The sequence below is a fragment of the Otolemur garnettii genome, unplaced genomic scaffold (assembly GCF_000181295.1).
Source record: "Otolemur garnettii isolate 467f Iridium unplaced genomic scaffold, OtoGar3 scaffold00180, whole genome shotgun sequence".
NCBI lineage: Eukaryota > Metazoa > Chordata > Mammalia > Primates > Galagidae > Otolemur > Otolemur garnettii.
The window spans coordinates 467,260-486,008 of NW_003852575.1; the positions used below are offsets into that span (position 1 = coordinate 467,260).

The 18,749-nt window shown below is 38.8% G+C and overlaps 1 protein-coding gene across 1 annotated transcript in view; it reads left to right on the forward strand.

Annotated features, from left to right (window-relative positions):
• The window catches only part of BRWD1 (bromodomain and WD repeat domain containing 1), a 129,163-nt gene that overhangs the window by 49,288 nt on the left and 61,126 nt on the right, over positions 1–18,749 (forward strand). The window contains exons 18-21 of the mRNA XM_023519584.1: positions 2,568–2,750; positions 9,664–9,847; positions 15,546–15,639; positions 18,167–18,298. Of these exons, the coding sequence (XP_023375352.1) occupies positions 2,568–2,750; positions 9,664–9,847; positions 15,546–15,639; positions 18,167–18,298 (593 nt within the window). The remainder of the gene's footprint in view (positions 1–2,567; positions 2,751–9,663; positions 9,848–15,545; positions 15,640–18,166; positions 18,299–18,749) is intronic.

An 18,749-nucleotide genomic window follows, 5' to 3' on the forward strand; every position in this document is an offset into this window, starting at 1 on the left:
CTCCCTTGAGCCACAGGCACTGCCCGGTTGTGTATTCTTTTTTTTTTTTTTGCAGTTTTTGGCTGGGGCCAGGTTTGAACCTGCCACCTCTGGTATATGGGTACCCTACGAAGAACAGTATTTACTCAGAGAATTGATCAAACCTCACTACAGATCTCTGGGGCTTTCTGTGCAGTTCACTCTTCTCAGATAGTGAGCCCTGCTATTTTGGTTTGGTGTTCCTATTCTTTCTCCAATCTTTGACGTCTGTCTTTTTAATTCAGTTAGATTTCTGGGTGCTGTTTTGGGTTTCCTTTTTTGTTAAGTAACCTGGAGGAATCAAAGGGTTTGTCTCCCTTGTTCCCCTTCTCTTAGCAGTCATGGTCCTTTGCAACCTGTTGTCCACTGTCTGAAAGCTCTTACTGATGTTGTAGTTGCTTATGGTGTAAGGCTTTTGGCTTCTCTGGGCCACATTGGAAGAAGAATTGCCTTGGACCACGAATTAAATACATAAATACTAACAAAGCTGATAAGCAAAATAAAAAAAAAAAATCCATGCAGAATTTTTGTGATATAAAAAAGTCCTCAACATGGCCTTTGGCCCATGGGCTATGTGTTGGATACCCCTGCCTGAGCTTCAGCTTTCGTGGGTGAACCCTCCTTTAATATTTCAATATTGATTGTGTTATGTCAAATAGAAACAGTTATTTTGATATTTGAGAAGTTAAAATTTTAGTATTCTGTGATATGAAAGAAGTTATACAGACCTAGTTTTACTCGGGGGACAAGGGAATGTTTTTACTTTTGGTTCCATGTTGTGAACTTAGGAATTTTATGTTATACCCAGTTCTAATTAAACTTAAAAAAAATCTTTTTAGGTTAAGTCTCCATTTAACTGCTTTTTCAGGTCATTTTTTGAGAGTGATGAGAAAGTTAGTGATTTTTAAAAGAAAATTAATCAGATTAATTTAGCTTTTTGAGTTCTTCAGTTGGCTTCCGCAGTAAAATGAAGATGTTATCAGTGTTCCATGAGAGTATTCCTCTTTGACTTCCATAGTAAAACAGAGATGTTACTTGAGGCAGTGTAACTCAGCAGGGTGGAAGTCTCCTCCCACCCTCATTTAATACGACAGGAGATTTCCCAGTTTCTGTGTAGGTTACTGTGGTGGCAAGTTTTATCTTTGCATTCCTTTTAATTAATATCCCATTAATCTCCTGTTTAATGTTTTTTACATTTCTGCTTATAGGTGGGTGGATGGATGGCTTGTTATATATATTGAGTTTATGTTCAAAGAAGAGGAAAGGGCTTGGCACCTGTAGCTTAGTGGTTAGGGTGTGGGCCACATATACCTGGGGATGGTGGGTTTGCACCTGCCTGGGCCAGCTAAACAACAATGATGACAACAACAAAAAAAATAGCCAGGCGTTGTGGCAGGCACCTGTAGTCCCAGCTACTTGGGAGGCTGAGGCAAGAGAATCGCTTAAGCCCAAGAGTTTGAGGCTGCTGTGAGATGTGACGCCATAGCAATCTACTGAGGGCGACAAAGTGAGACTGTTTAAAAAAAAAAAGAAAAGGAGTGGCTGGGAGGATTTATCAGGTATTATTTGCATGAAAATGTAATATTTAGACATATTTCCAACCCCTAACCTTTTTTCTGTTAACATTAGTCATGAACCTGTTAAATATCTCAAAAATACATTGAAAAAGAAGCACAGGGACTTCAATCTGACTATCTGTACTTCAGATACGAGTTATGTCTACTGGCTATGCTAAGAACATAGCTAAGACTATTTGAAGCTTAGTGGGAAAGATGTGTAATTACCTCCATCAGTTGCTCTGCCCTCTTAGAACTCTTAGGGCAGGAAAACTAGAGTTGCGTTTTGTTAAAAAGTCTTGAAAAATCTCGCTCTCTTCTTTTCCTTCCTTAAGACAGTAGAGAAGAAATTAAATTACTGCTTTGCTCTACATCAGAAATTCCCCCAGAATGGCTCTGTTGTAGTCAGAGACTGAGAAATAAAATTTTAGTGAAATATGGTGATACAAAGGAGGACTATTAGGATGAAACAGCATAATAAAGTTTTACAGAAATATGTTTCCATGCTTCACTTCCAGGGATTTCAGAGGCTCGGTTGAGGTGGTACATAGACCTTAAAGGAAAAATTCCTTGTTGGCTTAGAATCTTTTTTTTTTTTTTTTTTTACTTTATTTATTTATTTAGATGGAGTCTCAGTATGTTGCCCTTGGTAGAGTGCCATGGCTCGCACTAACCTCCAACTCGGGCTTAAGCAATTCTCTTGCCTCAGCCTCCCAAGTAGCTGGGACTATAGGCACCTGCCACAACGCCCAACTATTTTTTGGTTGCAATTGTCATTATTGTTTGGCAGGCCAGGGCTGGATACGAACCCGGCAGCTCAGCTGTATGTGGCTGGCACCTTAGCTGCTTGAGCCACAGGTGCTGAGCCATGGTTATTTCTTGAAAACAGGAATTCTGCCAATTTTGAATGTGTTTTTGTAGTCTAGTGAAAGCTTTTTATTGGTCTTCAGCTCATACGTATTTTGATTATATATTCATTAATTGAATTTATAGGTGATGGAGAGGTAATCGAACAAATTATAAGCCTACAAACCAATGATAATGACGGAAGCCCTGAGTCTAGTATTCTTGATGGAATGATAAGACAGTTGCAACAGCAGCAAGATCAGAGAATGGGAGCAGATCATGATGGTATTCCAAATGGACTTCCAAATGTAGAAGAGACACCGCGAAGAGGTAATAAATTTATTAGAAATATTTTACCTTAATATGACTGCTGCATTGAAATTGAAAAATAAATGAAGTCTTTGCAAGGTACATGCTTTGAAACTTTTAAGTAAACAGTGTGTTTTTACAATTTAGGTAGTAGTCTAAAAGTTGCTTTATTAGGAATTGTAACAAATGGGTATTTAGTTTTCAAGTGCTATTGAGGCTGTTGAAACCACACACCCCCCCCTTTTTTAATTGTCACTCTCGTACTCTCAGTAGAGTGCTGTGAGGTCATAGCTCACAGCAACCTCAAACTCCTGGGTGCAAGTGATTATTCTCTTGCTTCAGTCTCCCTAATAGCTGATGCCTACCACTATGCTCAGCTTTTTTTTTTGTTTGTTTGTTTGTTTAGCAGGCTCTGTCAGGGTTCAGCCCCAGGGCATGTGGCTGGCGCCCTAACCACTGAGCTATGGGAGCCCCCCTTCTGAAACCTTTTTGCTCTAAAAATAGAGTATTTACAAAATCGTGTTGAACAGTAGCAAATGATAAAGTTTTTTAAAGGAAAACTTAGTTCTAGCTTTCCTTTGCTTTGACATTTCTAATTTTCAAAAAACCAAACTGGGTAGTGTGGAATTTTTCTTACTGAATGGAAAGGCTTGAATTAAATTTTCAGCGCTGAGTCCTTGATAGTGCAATGTAGAAAAAGGTATTGGGAATAGTTTAGAGAAGACTGATGATTGTTATGTAAATGAAAATTAACTCTGGGAAAGGTGAATGTCTGTTGAAGGTTAGAGAAAATGCCATACAATCCTAGAAACTCTGGGATCTCAGACCTACCTAGGGCACTTAGGGCACTTACTTTAATTGGTAGCCACCAATTTAAATATCTATGCTAAAAAATTGTTTTGGCTAAATGTTTCTATTTGCCTATTGGAGAATTTGCCTTTTTTGGCCACTCTTTTGTTTTTGAGAAATAGTGTCTGTTGCCCAGACTAGAGTGCCTAGTTTACAGCAACCTCAAACTTCTGGGCTTAAGTGATTTTCCTGCCTCAGCCTCCTAAGTAGCTGTAACTACAGGTGCCCACCACTGCGCCTCATTAATTTTTCTATTTTTCTGTAGAGATGGTGTCTTGCTCCTTTCAGGCTGGTCTTGAATTCCTGACCTCAAGCAATTCTCACTTCTCATCTCTGGAGTGCTAGGATAAGCCCTACCTGCGCCAACTCTTTAATTCTTGCCTTGTAATGGCAGCTGATGGAAAAAATAATTTAATTTATAGAAATCTTCTTTGAACAATTTAATTTATGGCCAGGGACTATATACCTTTATCTGGAGAAGGAAACTTTTAAAATATATTTGACTGAGATGACTTATTTTCTAGCTTTTTATCACTGAGTACTGTTCTCTGGATGGTTACTTCAGATCTCTGTCTGCCCTGTTATTTTACTTTTCTTTTAGAGAGGAGGGTCTTGCTCTTGTTCAGGTTGGTCTTCAACTCATGAGCTCAGGCAATCCACCTGCTTCAGCCTCCCAAGTGCTGGGATTATAGGCATGAGCCACTGTGCCCAGCTATTATTTATTTTTTTTTAAAGGGCCTAATGCTTTAAGTTTTACTTCTTTTTATATATTGAGTTATTTTGGAACGATACACAGAAGTGTTAGTCCTTTGTTTATGACATTTTGTTATCACTGGTTCACATCTGGTCCTCTTTTGTTTTCAATTACGGTAGTAACCTACATTTATATTTATGTGGTCTTCCTTGGTTTCCTTCTCCCAGGTAACAATTATCCTGGATCTTATGTAGATTCTTTCTTTGCCTTTTAAAAAATATAATTTTGTTGTTTCTAAATGTGTTATTAAAAACTGTTTAACTTTATTAAAATGATTGGGTTGTGTATATTCTTTTGGGACTTTTTTTTTTTTTGAGACAGTCTTACGGGGTCACTCTGGGTAGAGTGCTGTGGTGTCATAAAAGCTCACAGCAACCTCAAACTCCTGGGCTCAGGAGCTCCTCTTGCCTCAGCCACTCGAGTAGCTGGGACCTGCCAGTATACCCAGATAATAGAGATGGAGTCTTGCTCCAGCATAAGCTGGTCTTGAACTCCTGAGCTCAACTCTCTTCAGCCTCCAGGGTGTTACGATTACAGGTGTGACCCACTGTGTCTGGCCCACTTTTGGGACTTTTTTCACAGGATGCATTTATTTTTTAAGTGGGCGTTTGGGTAATTTTGAGGTTTTGTTAATCATTAACAGAAATGGCATTAATAGTCTTATATGTCTCATACACATTTGAAAGAATTTCTCTTGAATATTAATCTAGGATTGGAAAAAATGCTACCCGTAGCACTGAGTTTTCAACTTTATAAAATTATGCCAAACTGTTGTTTGCAGTGGTTGTACAATTTGTACTCTTGATGTCATTATATAAAGGATGATATTGATTCCTTCTCTAGTATTTGGTGGTTTCAGATTTCTACCATTCAAATAGGTGTTAAATAGTAACGCGATTTCATTTTTAATTTTTCTTCATGACTAATGAGATTGAATATCTATGTTTTTGGTAATATTTGTTTCTTTTTTCTTTTATCCTTCTATTTCATAGTGTTTATCATATTATTGAAGTTCTTTTGGAAACTTACCCATATATTATAATGTTGATAGGTATCACTGTGTCGTTTTGAATTAAGAATTTATCTTTAGGAGGAAATTATCAGTGTAAATAATGTGTAGCAAAGTCAAGGGCTTGTCTTTTCAGATACTTTGATGGCTATTACCAACTTGGGTCCTTTTTATAGTAAAATATTTTATATAGTTATTTGGTCTTTTTTTATATAAGAAGCTCTATAAAACAATGAATTAAATATCTGCAAATTTGCCTTTATTGAAAAAAAACAAAATGGTGTAAAAATCAGGCTGCTCCAAAGACATGTGGTTACTTCACACAGGTTAGCCTTGGTGGAAGACAGCTTATGTAGTCCTGTAAGAACTAAATCTTTGTTTAACTTGCCATCTTTGTAGTTTTTGGACCACATGGATAATCTGATTTTAATCCCCTCACAAGGATGAGATACAGGTCCGTGTTTGTGAATTCCTAGGGAAGATTTCCTGATCTTGTTATTTCAATTCAAGCTGAGATAGAAAAGTTGTCCAGTCAACTCTCTTGGCTAATAGGTGGATTAGAATTATGTTTAGGGTGTACTACTGCAGAGATTCGGGGTTTTGGGGGGAGGGGTGAGGATGGTAGGCTGTTTCTCACTGTGTGCTTGATAGGTGGGTGTTAGGGTAGTAGAAAGCTCAGGTGCTCACAGCTCAGGTTGAGAAAAATTTCTCAGACAGAGATTAGGATATATGTAAAAGTAAAAAGTTTATCTTAGAGGGGAGAGAGAGGGAGTGCGAGTGTGAAAGAGTGGGGAAAGAGAGAAAAAAGAGAGCATGGCATGGCATCCCAAAGAAAGAGGGAGGGGGGATGCCAGCAGTGAATTTATGGGGGCATAGAGAAGAAAAAGTAGTGATTGTAGTCAAATTAACAAAATACAGCAAAACTGCTGCCTGTGCTCTTTTCTTTCTTCTTTGTGGCTGGATGATGAGCAGCTTGCCTTGCAGTTGGAGACAGATTTAGCAGAGATAGTTTTTTATCCTGTTGGTAATTCTGCCCTTGAGGTATGCCTGAAGTCTGAAACTCACACCCCATTCTTCCAGGAACTCCAAGGCTGTAAAACAGGTTCTAAAAGGGTGGTGAATGTAAAGGGAAAGATTTACATTTCCTTTCTGTCTGCATTTTGGATGTTAAGAAAACAGAGCCCCCTCAGGGTGACTGCCAGCTGGAGGCAGAGAAAAGAACAGAGAGCTCAGGGTTGATTTTAGTCCTTACTGAAAAAAACAGAGTTAATAATTTTTGTGTTATTTTGTTATTAAGGCCGACCATCCTTTCAGTGGGGTCAAGGTCTTTCTATGTGGACATTAAAACTCAAGTCCTGTGTTACTGATTTGCTGGGCTGCTGCAGGTTCAGCTCATGATTTTCTCATTGTTGTTTCCTCTTTGTTCCTGGTCTTAGATGATTTACAATTTTCCTTATTCAGAAGCATATTTGTTACAACACAATGCATTTTTAGGTGTCTGTGCAAGTTTTTTAAAGTTACATTAGAACACAAAGGTGATAATTTTCGTGTTTTTACTTATCTGAACTTTGTGGAATGGTAAAATTCTCTTGTAAAATTGAGTTTATTTCACTTGATCACTTTCCCTTGACCTGGCTGGCTGTTAGGACTTTCAAAGTTAAATACCTCACGAGTGAATTTTAAAAATTTTAGTCAAGTTATGCTATTTACTAGGACTATGAAACATATGAAGTTTTTTCCCTCTTAAACTTATAGTATAACACTTCAGTATTTCTCTTGAGAACAACTATTCTTGTAGGAAGTTGGCAAGAATACTACTACAGTGGATACGCACATATTCTTTACCTAGATGCATTTTGCTTCATTTGCTTTATCTCTGTGTATGTACGTGTGTGATCATTCTTGTGTTTTTTCTGAAACACTTACTGAAGACATGACAGTTTTTACCTCAAAGCTTGCTGCTGTATTTTTTTTTTTTTTTCATTATTTGAGACAGATCTCACTTTGTCACCCTCAGTAGAGTGCCCGTGGCATCACATAGCTCATAGCAACCTCCAGCTCTTGGGCTTAGGCGATTCTCTTGCTTCAGCCTCCTGAGTAGCTGGGACTACAGGCGCCTGCCACAACGCCTGGCTACTTTTTTGTTGCAGTTTGGCCAGAGCTGGGTTTGAACCCACCACCCTCGGAATATGAGGCCAGCGCCCTACTCACTGAGCCACAGGTGCTGCCTGCTGTATCTTTTAAGAAGAAGAGACAGCCATCCTCTTACATAATACGAGGATGCCACTAAACAAACTATGCTGATACAATAATGCTATCTAATTTAAAGTCCTTATTAGCATTTCTATAGTTGTCCTAATATTGTCCTCCTTCCGTTTTTTTAGAATTTAGTCCAGGTGAGATTGCTCACACATGTAATCCTAGCACTCTGGGAGGTTGAGGCAGGTGGATTGGTTGCTTGAGCTCACGAGTTCGAAACCAGCCTGACTAAGAGTGAGACTCCATCACAACTAAAAGTAGAAAAGTTAGCCAGGTGTCACAGTCGGCAGCTGTAGTCCCAGCTACATGGGAGGGTGAGGCAAGAGGATCACTTGAGCCCAAGAGTTTGAGGTTGCTGTGAGCTGTGACACCATAGCACTCTACCTAGGGCAAGAAAGTAAGACTTAGTCTCCAAAAAAAAAAAAAAAAAAAATTAAAATTTAATCAAGCACTGTTCATTGTATCTAATTATGTTTCTTTTAATCTAGAAAGTTACCTACTAGTGCTGGTACTTCAGGCCTGTTTTATAGGATGGATTTCCCTTAATATGGATTTGTCTGATTATTTCTTCATGGATGGATTCAGGTTAAACATTTTAGGCAGGCGTACAGAATAGATAATGCTGTGTCCTCAAGTGCATCATAGGAAGAGGCAAAAGCTGGATTCTTCTGTACCTTGCTGTTTTGAAACAGTGTCACTGTGTCACCCTCAGTAGAGAGCTATGGCATCACAGCTCACAGCAACCTCCAACTCCTGGGCTTAGGCGATTCTCTTGCCTCAGCCTCCTCAGTAGCTGGGACTACAGGTACCCGCCACAGTGCCTGGCTATATATATATATACTTGTTATTGTTGTTGTTGCAGTTTGGCCAGGGCTGGGTTGGAACCCTCTCTCTTTTTTTGTGGGAGTCAGAGTCTCATTATGTTGATCTCGGTAGAGTGTCATGGCATCACAGATTACAGCAACCCTAAACTCTTGGGCTTAAGCGATTCTCTTGCCTCAGCCTCCCAAGGAAAGTAGCTGGGACTATAGGTGCCCACCACAATGTCCAGCTATTTTTTTGTTGTAGTTGTCATTGTTGTTTGGCAGGCCCTGGCTGGCTCCCTAGCCACTGAGCTACACGTGCCAAGCCAGGAGTTGGAGTCTTATTTGTTGCCCAGCTAGAGTGCAGTGGTGGCGGCATCATAGTTCATTGCCACCTGAAGCTCCTAGGGTCTAGTGATTGTCCTGCCTCAGCCTCTTGAGTGACCTCAGAGACTGGGTGGGAGGTCAGGTGTCTTGTTCTTTCTTAGGCTGGTCTTAAGCAGTCCTCTGGCCTTGGCCTCTCAGAGTGCTTGGATTACACATGTGAGCCCTCCCCCCAGATTATCTCTTAGTGGGGGGAGTCATGATTAATGTTGAGCTTTTGGTGTGAAGCCACGTCAATCTGAGGATTCTGTCTGTATTGCTGATGTTTTCCTTTTCCTTCTTTTTTTTTTTTTTTTGAGACAGAGCCTCAAGCTATTCCCCTGGGTAGAGTGCAGTGGCATCACAGCTCACAGCAACCTTAAACTCCTGGGCTCAAGTGAGTCTCCTGCCTCTGCCTCCCAAGTAGCTGGGACCACAGGTGTCTGCCACAACACCTGGCTATTTTTTGGTTGCATCTATCATTATTTGGCAGACTCCAGGCTGGATTCGAACCCTCCACCTTAGGTGTATGTGGCTGGCGCCTTAGCCACTTGAGCCACAGATGTCCGAGCCATGGATGTTTTTCAAAAGACTTTTTTTTTTTAACCTATGCAGTTCTGAAGAAGGCAAGGTTTCAGGAACTCACATATAATGGAAAATGCTTGTGTTTTATAGTTTCAGAAAGTCTAAAAGTTGAAATTGAGATTTAATAGTTAATATTTATTTGGTATTCTACATTTGGTCTTGGTCATGTTAAAGTTTTTCTGTCAAAGTTGACTAGCTTTTCTTTTGGTTATTTTTGGTACTTAGGAGGAGGAATTCATGGTTGTTATGTGCTAATGTATGTTATATGTTTGAGTTTGCTTTAGAATTATTTCTTGATAATTTTTTTCCTAGGTTTCAGAAGACTTAGCTTAGACATCCAGTCCCCTCCAAATATTGGTTTACGTCGTAGTGGACAAGTGGAAGGTGTTCGTCAGATGCATCAAAATGCTCCACGTAGTCAGATTGCTACAGAGCGCGACCTACAGGCTTGGAAACGAAGAGTGGTTGTTCCAGAGGTACCGCTAGGCATATTTAGGTTTGTTATAGGATATCTATTTATATTGTTTCTGTCTGTGAAAATATATTCATGTGGTTATTTACACATCTTTTACTCCATTAATTGTGGAAAGAATTGTATAAGTATATTTTAGTAATGTATGGGAATCTATTTTAATTATGGTAGGAAAATTTTCAAAATAATTCTCTTTATTGGGCAGTGCTTGTGGCTCAAGGAGTAAGGTGCCCCATGTACCAGAGGTGGTGGGTTCAAACTCGGCCCTGGTGAACAACTGCCAAAAAAAAAAAATTCTCTTTATTACTTTGGTAAGATTTTCGGAGCCAGTCTTGTTTCATCTGTACCAGTAGTTCTCAAACTGTGGGTTGCAACCAAAGAAAATACATCCTACATATCAGATATTTACATTACGGTTCATAACAGTAGCAAAATTATAGTTATGAAGTAGCAATGAAAATAATTTTATGGTTGGGGGTCACCACAACATGAGGGACTATATTAAAGGGTCTTGGCATTAGGAAGGTTGAGAACCACCAATCTATACAAATACCCATTTTTATCTTTTCAGTATTATTTTGAAAGAAATTACAGATACAGTGCTATTTTATACGTTCGTTTTTCTATATTCCTAAAAGTTAAGAAATTGCTCTGAAATATAACTATAGTACCATAACTGTACCTTAAAAAAATAGGCTTTTCCTTAGTATGACCAAATATTTAGCCCATGTTCATTTTGATTTTTTTAATTTTTTTTTTTTTTTTGAGATTGGGTCTGTCTTTGGTGCTTGAGCTGCAGTGCAGTGTAGTCATTATACCTCATTGTAACTTGAAACTCATGGGTTCAGGTGATTCTCCTACCTCACCCAGCCTTCTGAATAGCTGGACTACGGGTGTGTGCCACCTTACCTGGCTAATATTTTGTAGAAATGGTACTTTGCTGTGTTGCTCAGACTAGTTTTGAATGCCTGGCCTCAAAGGGTTGGGATTACTAGCATGAGCCATGGTGCCTGCCTGGATCCATGTTTAAAATTCCAGTAGTGGCTGGTCCAAGTGCAGTGGTGTTTACAACTAATTGATCACAGCCAGTTACAGGTTCCTTTATTCCTTTTCCACTTCCAGTGCTTCACTTGACCAGTGTTTAAAAAATAAATAAATAGGGTGGCACCTATGGCTCAGTGGGTTTGGCGCCGGCCCCACATACCGAGGGTTGTGGGTTCAAACCCTAGCCGGGCATTGTGGCAGGTGCCTGTAGTCCCAGCTACTTGGGAGGCTGAGGCAAGAGAATTGCCTAAACCCAACAGCTGGAGGTTGCTGTGAGCTGTGATGCCATGGCACTCTACCGAGGGCAATAAAGTGAGACTCTTATCTCTTAAAAAAAAAAAATTACAAAAAGAAGTTAAATAAATAAATAAAATTCCAGTTGTCTCAGATGTCATAAATATTTTCGGTTTTTTGCAAGACTGTCTTGTAAATGGTATAATTTTTCAGAAGGCACACTTAATATCTAGTTTCAGTTTTTGTGATGTTAGCTGCCATTGATGCGCAATGCTTACATTCATTAATTCATTAAGTTTTGTAAAATAGAGATATTTTAACTTTTTTTTTTTTTTTAGTCTTAGGATGTGACCCGGTTGTTTTTCAGTGTACAAATCACATTGCTGGGATTTAACTTATTTCTATATTCCCCCCGTCTTTTTTTCCCCTCTTATCTGTAGGATTCTGATTGATAAGATATAACTTATTGATGTTTAAATTGTCTTTTCAATGCCCAGAAGAGCTCTCTGTAAAGAGCCTCTCAGTCTTTTTGAAATTAGTTCATAGTCTTCCTTAGCATTCTTACTATCTATCAGGCATAGATGTTATAATTCATCTTATAAATGTTTTGACCTAGTCTTTTCTCGTAAGTAGCCTTATTGCTTTTTAGTGAGAAATGATATAATCTGAGCAGTAGGATCTTTTCTGTTGTATTGTAAAATACTGATTTTTGAATATTGAAATGGAGGCAGCAAAAACTTTTATCAGTGATATTTAAAGTACTTGAATGTTCTGTTAAGTTTGTGTTTCAGAATATAATTTTGGAAGATAATTTTGTAAATTTATCTTTTTGGTTTTTTGTAAATTTGGTTATGTGTTTAGCCAGTAGAGTTTCAGTAATTTATTGGTTAGTACTTATATATTGTATAGTAAATTTGAGAAAGTTTCATAAGTACATGATAAAATTTTGAAAAATGAACTCTGGAATTATGATGAGAAAAATACAGAAAGTATAATGTATACAATGTTCTATAATTAAGACTTAAATTTGTGTCTGAGTTTTATAGTCATCAGAACTGAAGGTATCATTTTGGGATACTTTGCATTGTGAAAACCAAGGGAAGTGAGTAAGAAGACAGAAGTAATGTGAAGAATAATTTCTTAAACACACAAGTGTTTATTTTCTTTTCTTTCTTCTTTTTTGTAGAGACAGAGTCTTACTTTGTCCCCCTCAGTAGAGTGCTGTGGCATCATAGCTCATAGCAACCTCCAACTCTTGGGCTTAGGTGATTCTCTTGCCTCAGCCTCCCAAGTAGCTGGGACTACAGGCACCCACCACAACGCCTGATTTTTTTTTTTTTTGTTGCAGTTTGGCCGGGCCAGGTTTGAACCTGCCACCCTCAGTATATGGGGCCAGTGCCCTATGCACTGAGCACAGGTGCCACCCACAAGTGTTTTTTCTTATCAAAAAAAAAAAAAAAAGACTGGAAATAGAGAGTTCAAGGCTGGAAACATGATTCAGCAGTTAATCAGGAACTTAGGTATCTGTGTTTCTGATCTCCATCTTGGAGTTTGGCTGACATTGTCCAAAATAGCTGCTAAAGCTCTAGCTGTCACATATCTGTACGTCTATTTATGATGGAGGGTGAGATTTAGGATGGGCAGATGGTAAAAAGGGCATATCTAGTCATGGGAACTTCTTTGAAGCAGCTTCATGGTGTTTCTACTTACAACTCATTGACAAGAATGTGGTTATTTGTCCATATTAAACTAATGAGAATAGGTAACACCATTTCTTTCTGGGGCAATTTAAAAACCTAGATGAAGGGCGGGCACCTCTGGCTCAGTAAGTAAGGCGCTGGCCCCATATACCAAGGATGGTGGGTTCAAGCTTGGCCCTGGCCAAACTGCAACAAAAAATAGCCAGGCTTTGTTCCCAGCTACGTGAGAGGCTGAGGCAAGAGAATCGCCTAAGCCCAAGAGCTGGAGGTTGCTATGAGCTGTGATGCTACGGCACTCTACCGTGGGCAATAAAGTAAGACACTATTTCTAAAAAAGGAAAAAAAAAAAAAGAAAAGAGAAAATGGAGATGGGCTTAGCACCTGTGTCTCTTAAAAAAAAAAAAAAAAAAGAGCCTAGATGAAGGCCGGGCATGGTGACTTACACCTGTAATCCTAGCACAATGGGAGGCTGAGGTGGGTGGACTGCTTGAGCTTACAGATTGGAGACCAGCCTGAGTAAGAGTGAGACCCCATCTCTAAAAGGAGCCAGGTGTTGTGGTGGGCACCTGTAGTCCCAGCTACTTGGGAGGCTGAAGCAAAAGCTGTGACATCACAGCACTCTACCAACGGTGACTAAATGAGACTGTCTCAAAAAAAAAAAAAAAAAACAAAAAACCTAGATGAAAATTGAGATTCTGCTTTATAAGAATGAAAAGGAGAATGGGTTTTGTGTGTCAGCTGTCTGCCATAATATAATTTTCACAAAGAAGGATGCAACTGGCTGTAGTACTGTACTCTAAAATAAAGCACAAATGGATTTTATAAAAGGAGATACTGATTGAAATGTAGTGATCAGTGTTCTTAGCAATAGTCCCTATAGTGGAAACAAGGCTAGAGTTTGCATAACTGTATATTAGGGTGTATGTTAATTTGATGTAGATCAAATTGAAAAATATTTTCTGACTATAAAAGTATTATATGGCCAGTGTGAAAAATTTAGGTTAATAGATAAAAATGTGAAGATAATTGACCTTCCTATGTTTATAGCTCTGTACAGTAGGGTCATAATGCTTACCAACAGAGCTAATTCTTTTTGGGGCTAACATTCAGGCATGTAGCTTGTCTTGATCCAGTAGCAGGAGAATTATATATATTCTATGACCTTTTATGATAATACTTAGTTGATCAGCTCATTAGGAGTGGAATTGCACAGTGTTGAAAATGACACTTATGCTGAGTGTCTGTTGACTGCAAATGAATTGTATACAATATTGTCAAAACAAAGGGAAGCATACAGATAGCAAGTAAGCAACTCATTTGGCTATGAGTAAGAAAACCTCATATAGTTCGTTAAATACACATAGAAGTAGGGAAGTTGACAACTCGAGAATTGTTGAGTGTGGTTTAGAAATCCCCTTAAAATAAAGTTCCATTCAGATCTGAATGTGGGCTACTGGGTGTACCTTGAGAAAAAAAGCATTTTCCTTAGAAATCATTGTTTGTCCTTACGGCCTTAGCTCTTATACTTAGTTGAATGTCCAGTTATATTTCAGAGCATAGACAAGATGTCAGTCTTGAAATATTTCCATTGGAATGTTAAAGTAAACAGAAACAAAGCTATGTGTTTTTAACAATGTTCAAATTAGAGAGAAGGGCCACTCAATCTTTTCTACCTGGAAGAAAAATGATCTTTTGTGTCATCCTCATGGTGGCAAGTTTCTTGTTTTGAAAGTTGTCACACTAACATTATCTTTGTGTTATAACATGTGAGTGAAATATAGGTGATTAGAAAAATTAGTAACAATGCCATTCTCATTTTCTATAAATTATAAAATAGTAATTTGAATAAGGGAAGATATACTTTTTTTTTCCCTCCTGGAGACAGAGTCTCACTTTGTTGTCCTGAGTAGAGTGTTACTGCATAATAGTACACAGCAACCTCAAACTCTTGGGCTCAAACAATTCTTTTGCCTCAGCCTCCCAGGTAGCTGGGACTACAGGTACCTGCCACGGTGCTTGGCTTTTTTTAGAGACGCAGTCTCGCTCTTGCTCAGGTTGATCTTGAACCTGTGAGCTCAGTCAGTCTACCTACCTCAACCTCCCAGAGTACTAGGATTATAGGCATGAGCCACTGCAGTTGGTCCCTTAGTTTTTTTTTAGAGAAAAAAATTGACTTGAAAAACCATGGGGGGCTCAGCACCTGTGGCTCAAGTGGCAGGGGCGTCAGCCACATACACGGGAGCTGGTGGTTCGAATCCAAGCCTCGGCCTGCCAAACAACAATGACAACTACAACCAAAAAATAGCTGGATGTTGTGGCAGGTGCCTGTAGTCCCAATTGCTTGGGCGACTCAGGCAAGAGAATTGCTTAAGCCTAAGAGTTGGAGGTTACTGTGAGCTATGATGTCACAGCACTCTACCCAGGGCAACAGCTTGAGACTCTGTCTCAAAAATAAAAAAAAATTAAAAAAACACCGTAGGGATGTTTTCAGAAGCTAATATGTGAGATCCTATTCGAATTGGTTTTAATAGGGCCAATCAGAATACAAATGGATGAATGTCTTTGTGTCATATTATGAGGACCTTCTACTCGCCACTGAGGGTTTTATTTAGGAATTTTTTATGTTGATTTTAAGAGTGTATAAACTTAGGATTCCTAGAATCAGAGGATTGATTTTTACTTCTTATATCCTTTAGTTATCCATCAGGTCAGTAACTAATATCATTGGGTATTTAAATTTGTAGGAAGCTGGAAGACTTCCGATTAGAGAAAGGTGAAGAGGAAAGAAATCTTTATATAATAGGAAGAAAAAGGAAGGCTCTCCAACTCTCACAAAAGGTAACCTAAATTCTGTTTTCTTAGCAAATAGGAAATTGAATTGAAATTTAGGGTTTTCTTTTTGATTTTTGTAACTTTCATCAGTAGTAGAATATTTTTTGCTTAAGGTCTTCTATTTTGAATTTAAAATAGTGGACTTAAGGTTAAAGGTACAGTTATTAGGAGGGAGTAGTTTGAAAAACGTAAGGGATGTTGCCTAGGCTGTTAGCACTGCCTAATATTGTTATTGAATTCTTCTTTTTTTTGAGACAGAGCCTCAAGCTGTCCCCCTGGGTAGAGTGCTGTGGCATCACAGCTCACAGCAACCTCCAACTCCTGGGTTCAAGTGAGTCTTATGCCTCCACCTCCCAAGTAGCTGGGACTATGGGCACTCGCCATAACGCCTGGCTATTTTTTTGGTTTCAGCCATCATTGTTTGGTGGGCCAGCCTGGATTCGAACCCACCACCTTAGGTATATATGGCTGGCGCCTTAGCCACTTGAGCCACAGGCGCTGAGCCAGAATTCTTCTTCTTCTTTTTCTTTTTTTTTTTTTTTTTGAAACAGAGCCTCAAGCTGTCGCCCTGGAGTAAAGTGCTATGGCATCACAGCTCACAGCAACCTCAAACTCCTGGGCTTAAGTGATTCTCTTACCTCAGTCTCCCAAGTAGCTGGGACTACCGGCACCCATCACAGCACCTGGCTATTTTTTTGTTTGTAGTTGTCACTATTTGGCAGGCCCGGGCTGGATCCAAACCTGCCAGCTCTGGTATGTGGCTGGCACTTTAGCTGCTTGAGCTATAGATGCCGAGCCTGCTATTGAATTCTTAATTTCAGTTCCTTGTATTTTCGGGTTCTGAATTTTCATTTGGTTTTGGGGGGGCTGTTTCTCAATTTTCTGCTGAGGTTCTCATTGTTTCAATTAAAAATTAGCCATAGTTATTGGAAAAACTGAACTTGGTAATTTCATTTTTTTCTATGTCATACTTCCTTAAGGGCCATTTTCCATTTTCTGATTTTTTAAAATCACATTTTCTTTGATGTGTCTTGTATGGATTTTTTTTCTTTTTTTTTGAGACAAAGTCTCACTATGTCACCCTCAGTAGAGTGCTGTGGCGTCACAGCTCACAGCAACCTCAAACTCTTGGGCTCTAGTGATGCTCTTGCCTCAGCCTTCTTTGTAGCTGAGGCTACAGGTGCCCACCACAATGCCTGGCTATTTTTTTGTTTTTGTTTTTAGTGGGCTGGGGCAGAGTTTGAACTCACCAGCCCCAGTGCACGTGGCCGGCACCATAACTGCTAAGCTGCGGGCGCCGAATCTGTTTTGATTGTTAAATGTTACAGAAGAACTGAAGTGCGTGGAATGGCATTTTGTCTCCAGAGAAGATTTACCTTTGCTTCTGTCAGTCTGTCAAGTGTGTATTTCCTCATCCACACAAGAATGGCCCCTGGTTCCTTGGGATTACTGTTCTATCTAGCTGACTTACATATCTAGATAGTACCCCTTTAGGCTCACAGCTGAAGCCTGGGGAATTCTCCTACACATAGATATCTGTGAATTGCAATTTTTGTTAGCCTAATTCATGAGTTAATCTGTCAGTTTTTTGCTTCATTGCTAAACTCCTTAGCTTTTTCTTCCAGAAGGAAATTCTAGGGTTTTAAAAAAATTACCATCTTCTTCCTGTCTTGGTCCTGTAATTCTTTATAGCCTTTTAAGGTATATAGTGCCTTTTAACACTGTTTTACATAGTGTTAAAAATATGTTTTGCCAGATTTTCTTCTTCTCAGTGAATCTGTTGACTCACTTGTTTTTACCTCTTACCGCTAATGAAACTAATAAAGTTTTTGCTGAAGTTAGTAATGTTAAAGTAAGAGAAAATGACCTCATTTTAACATCAGCCAGTGATAATGCCGAAATTCTAAAACAGACCACTATTAGTCAAACAGATGCATGAATTCAAGAACTGAGTGCTTTCATTGGGTAATTTCACCTATGGCTTTTGTGTTTGGGGGAATGGCGTGCCTTTTCAAAGAATTAAAACCAATATAGTTATTTGGCTTATTTTTAAATAAGAATATGATGTGAGAAATTCAAACAGAAGTGAAAAGTACCTACAACAGGTTATCTAAACATTTTAAAACTTCAGAATAATTATGTTTAATATTTGATTATTTCTCTAACTGTACATATGGGTAGTAATATATTCCTTGAGATTGTTTACAGCATCATATGAATGCATTTTGCATTTGTGAAATTTATATTTACAAAGTTACATCCTTTTCAGGTTTTCACTATTTTCTCTCATTTCATAGTAAACCATCTTCACATACTTTGGAAAATGTTCATGTAGTGTGCCTTTTCTTATGTCTTCTAAGGACCTTAAAAATGAAAATAGCAAGTTTGAATTAAAAGTGTATGGTAAAAATGTCGGTTATTCAAGAATATTTTGTTTTTAAAGCCTTTATGCCTTAAATTCTTTTGGAAATGATGTAATGCCCATTTTGTTCTTATTTAGCTATTTATTTTCATTTGTGTGTTTATGTTTTAGCCGGATTCAGTGGTTTTGATGTCACAGTCTCGACAGAGGACATGTAGGCGTAAATATCCAAATTATGGTAGAAGAAATCTTGGCCAGCGTGAGTTATCTTCTGGAAATGACTCTTCAAGCTCTACAAGACAAGTGAGTGGTATAACTTTAAGATGTATAAGATAATCTTAAACAAATTTGCCTTAATTCTTAAAAAGTTTTAAAACAGCTTTCAGCAAAATAGCTCGCAGCAGCTTCAAACTCCTGGGCTCAAACATTCCTTCTGCTTCAAACCACCTGAGTAGGGTGGACTACAGGCTCCTGCCAGTACGCCTGGCTTATTTTTCTAGTTTTAGTAGAGATGGGGGTCTTGCTTTGGTCAGGCTAATCTTGACTCCTGAGTTGAAGGGCTCCTTCCACTTTAGTCTCTCATAGTGCTAAGATTACTGGCATGATATACTGCACCCAGCCCATCAGTGTTTTGCAAAAATCAATTCAAGATGTATTGTAAACTTAGTAAATGTGAGATAGGAAAGTCATACAATTTCTGGAGGATAATAATGGGCATAATCGGCTCGGCGCCTATAGCTCAACAGGCTAAGGC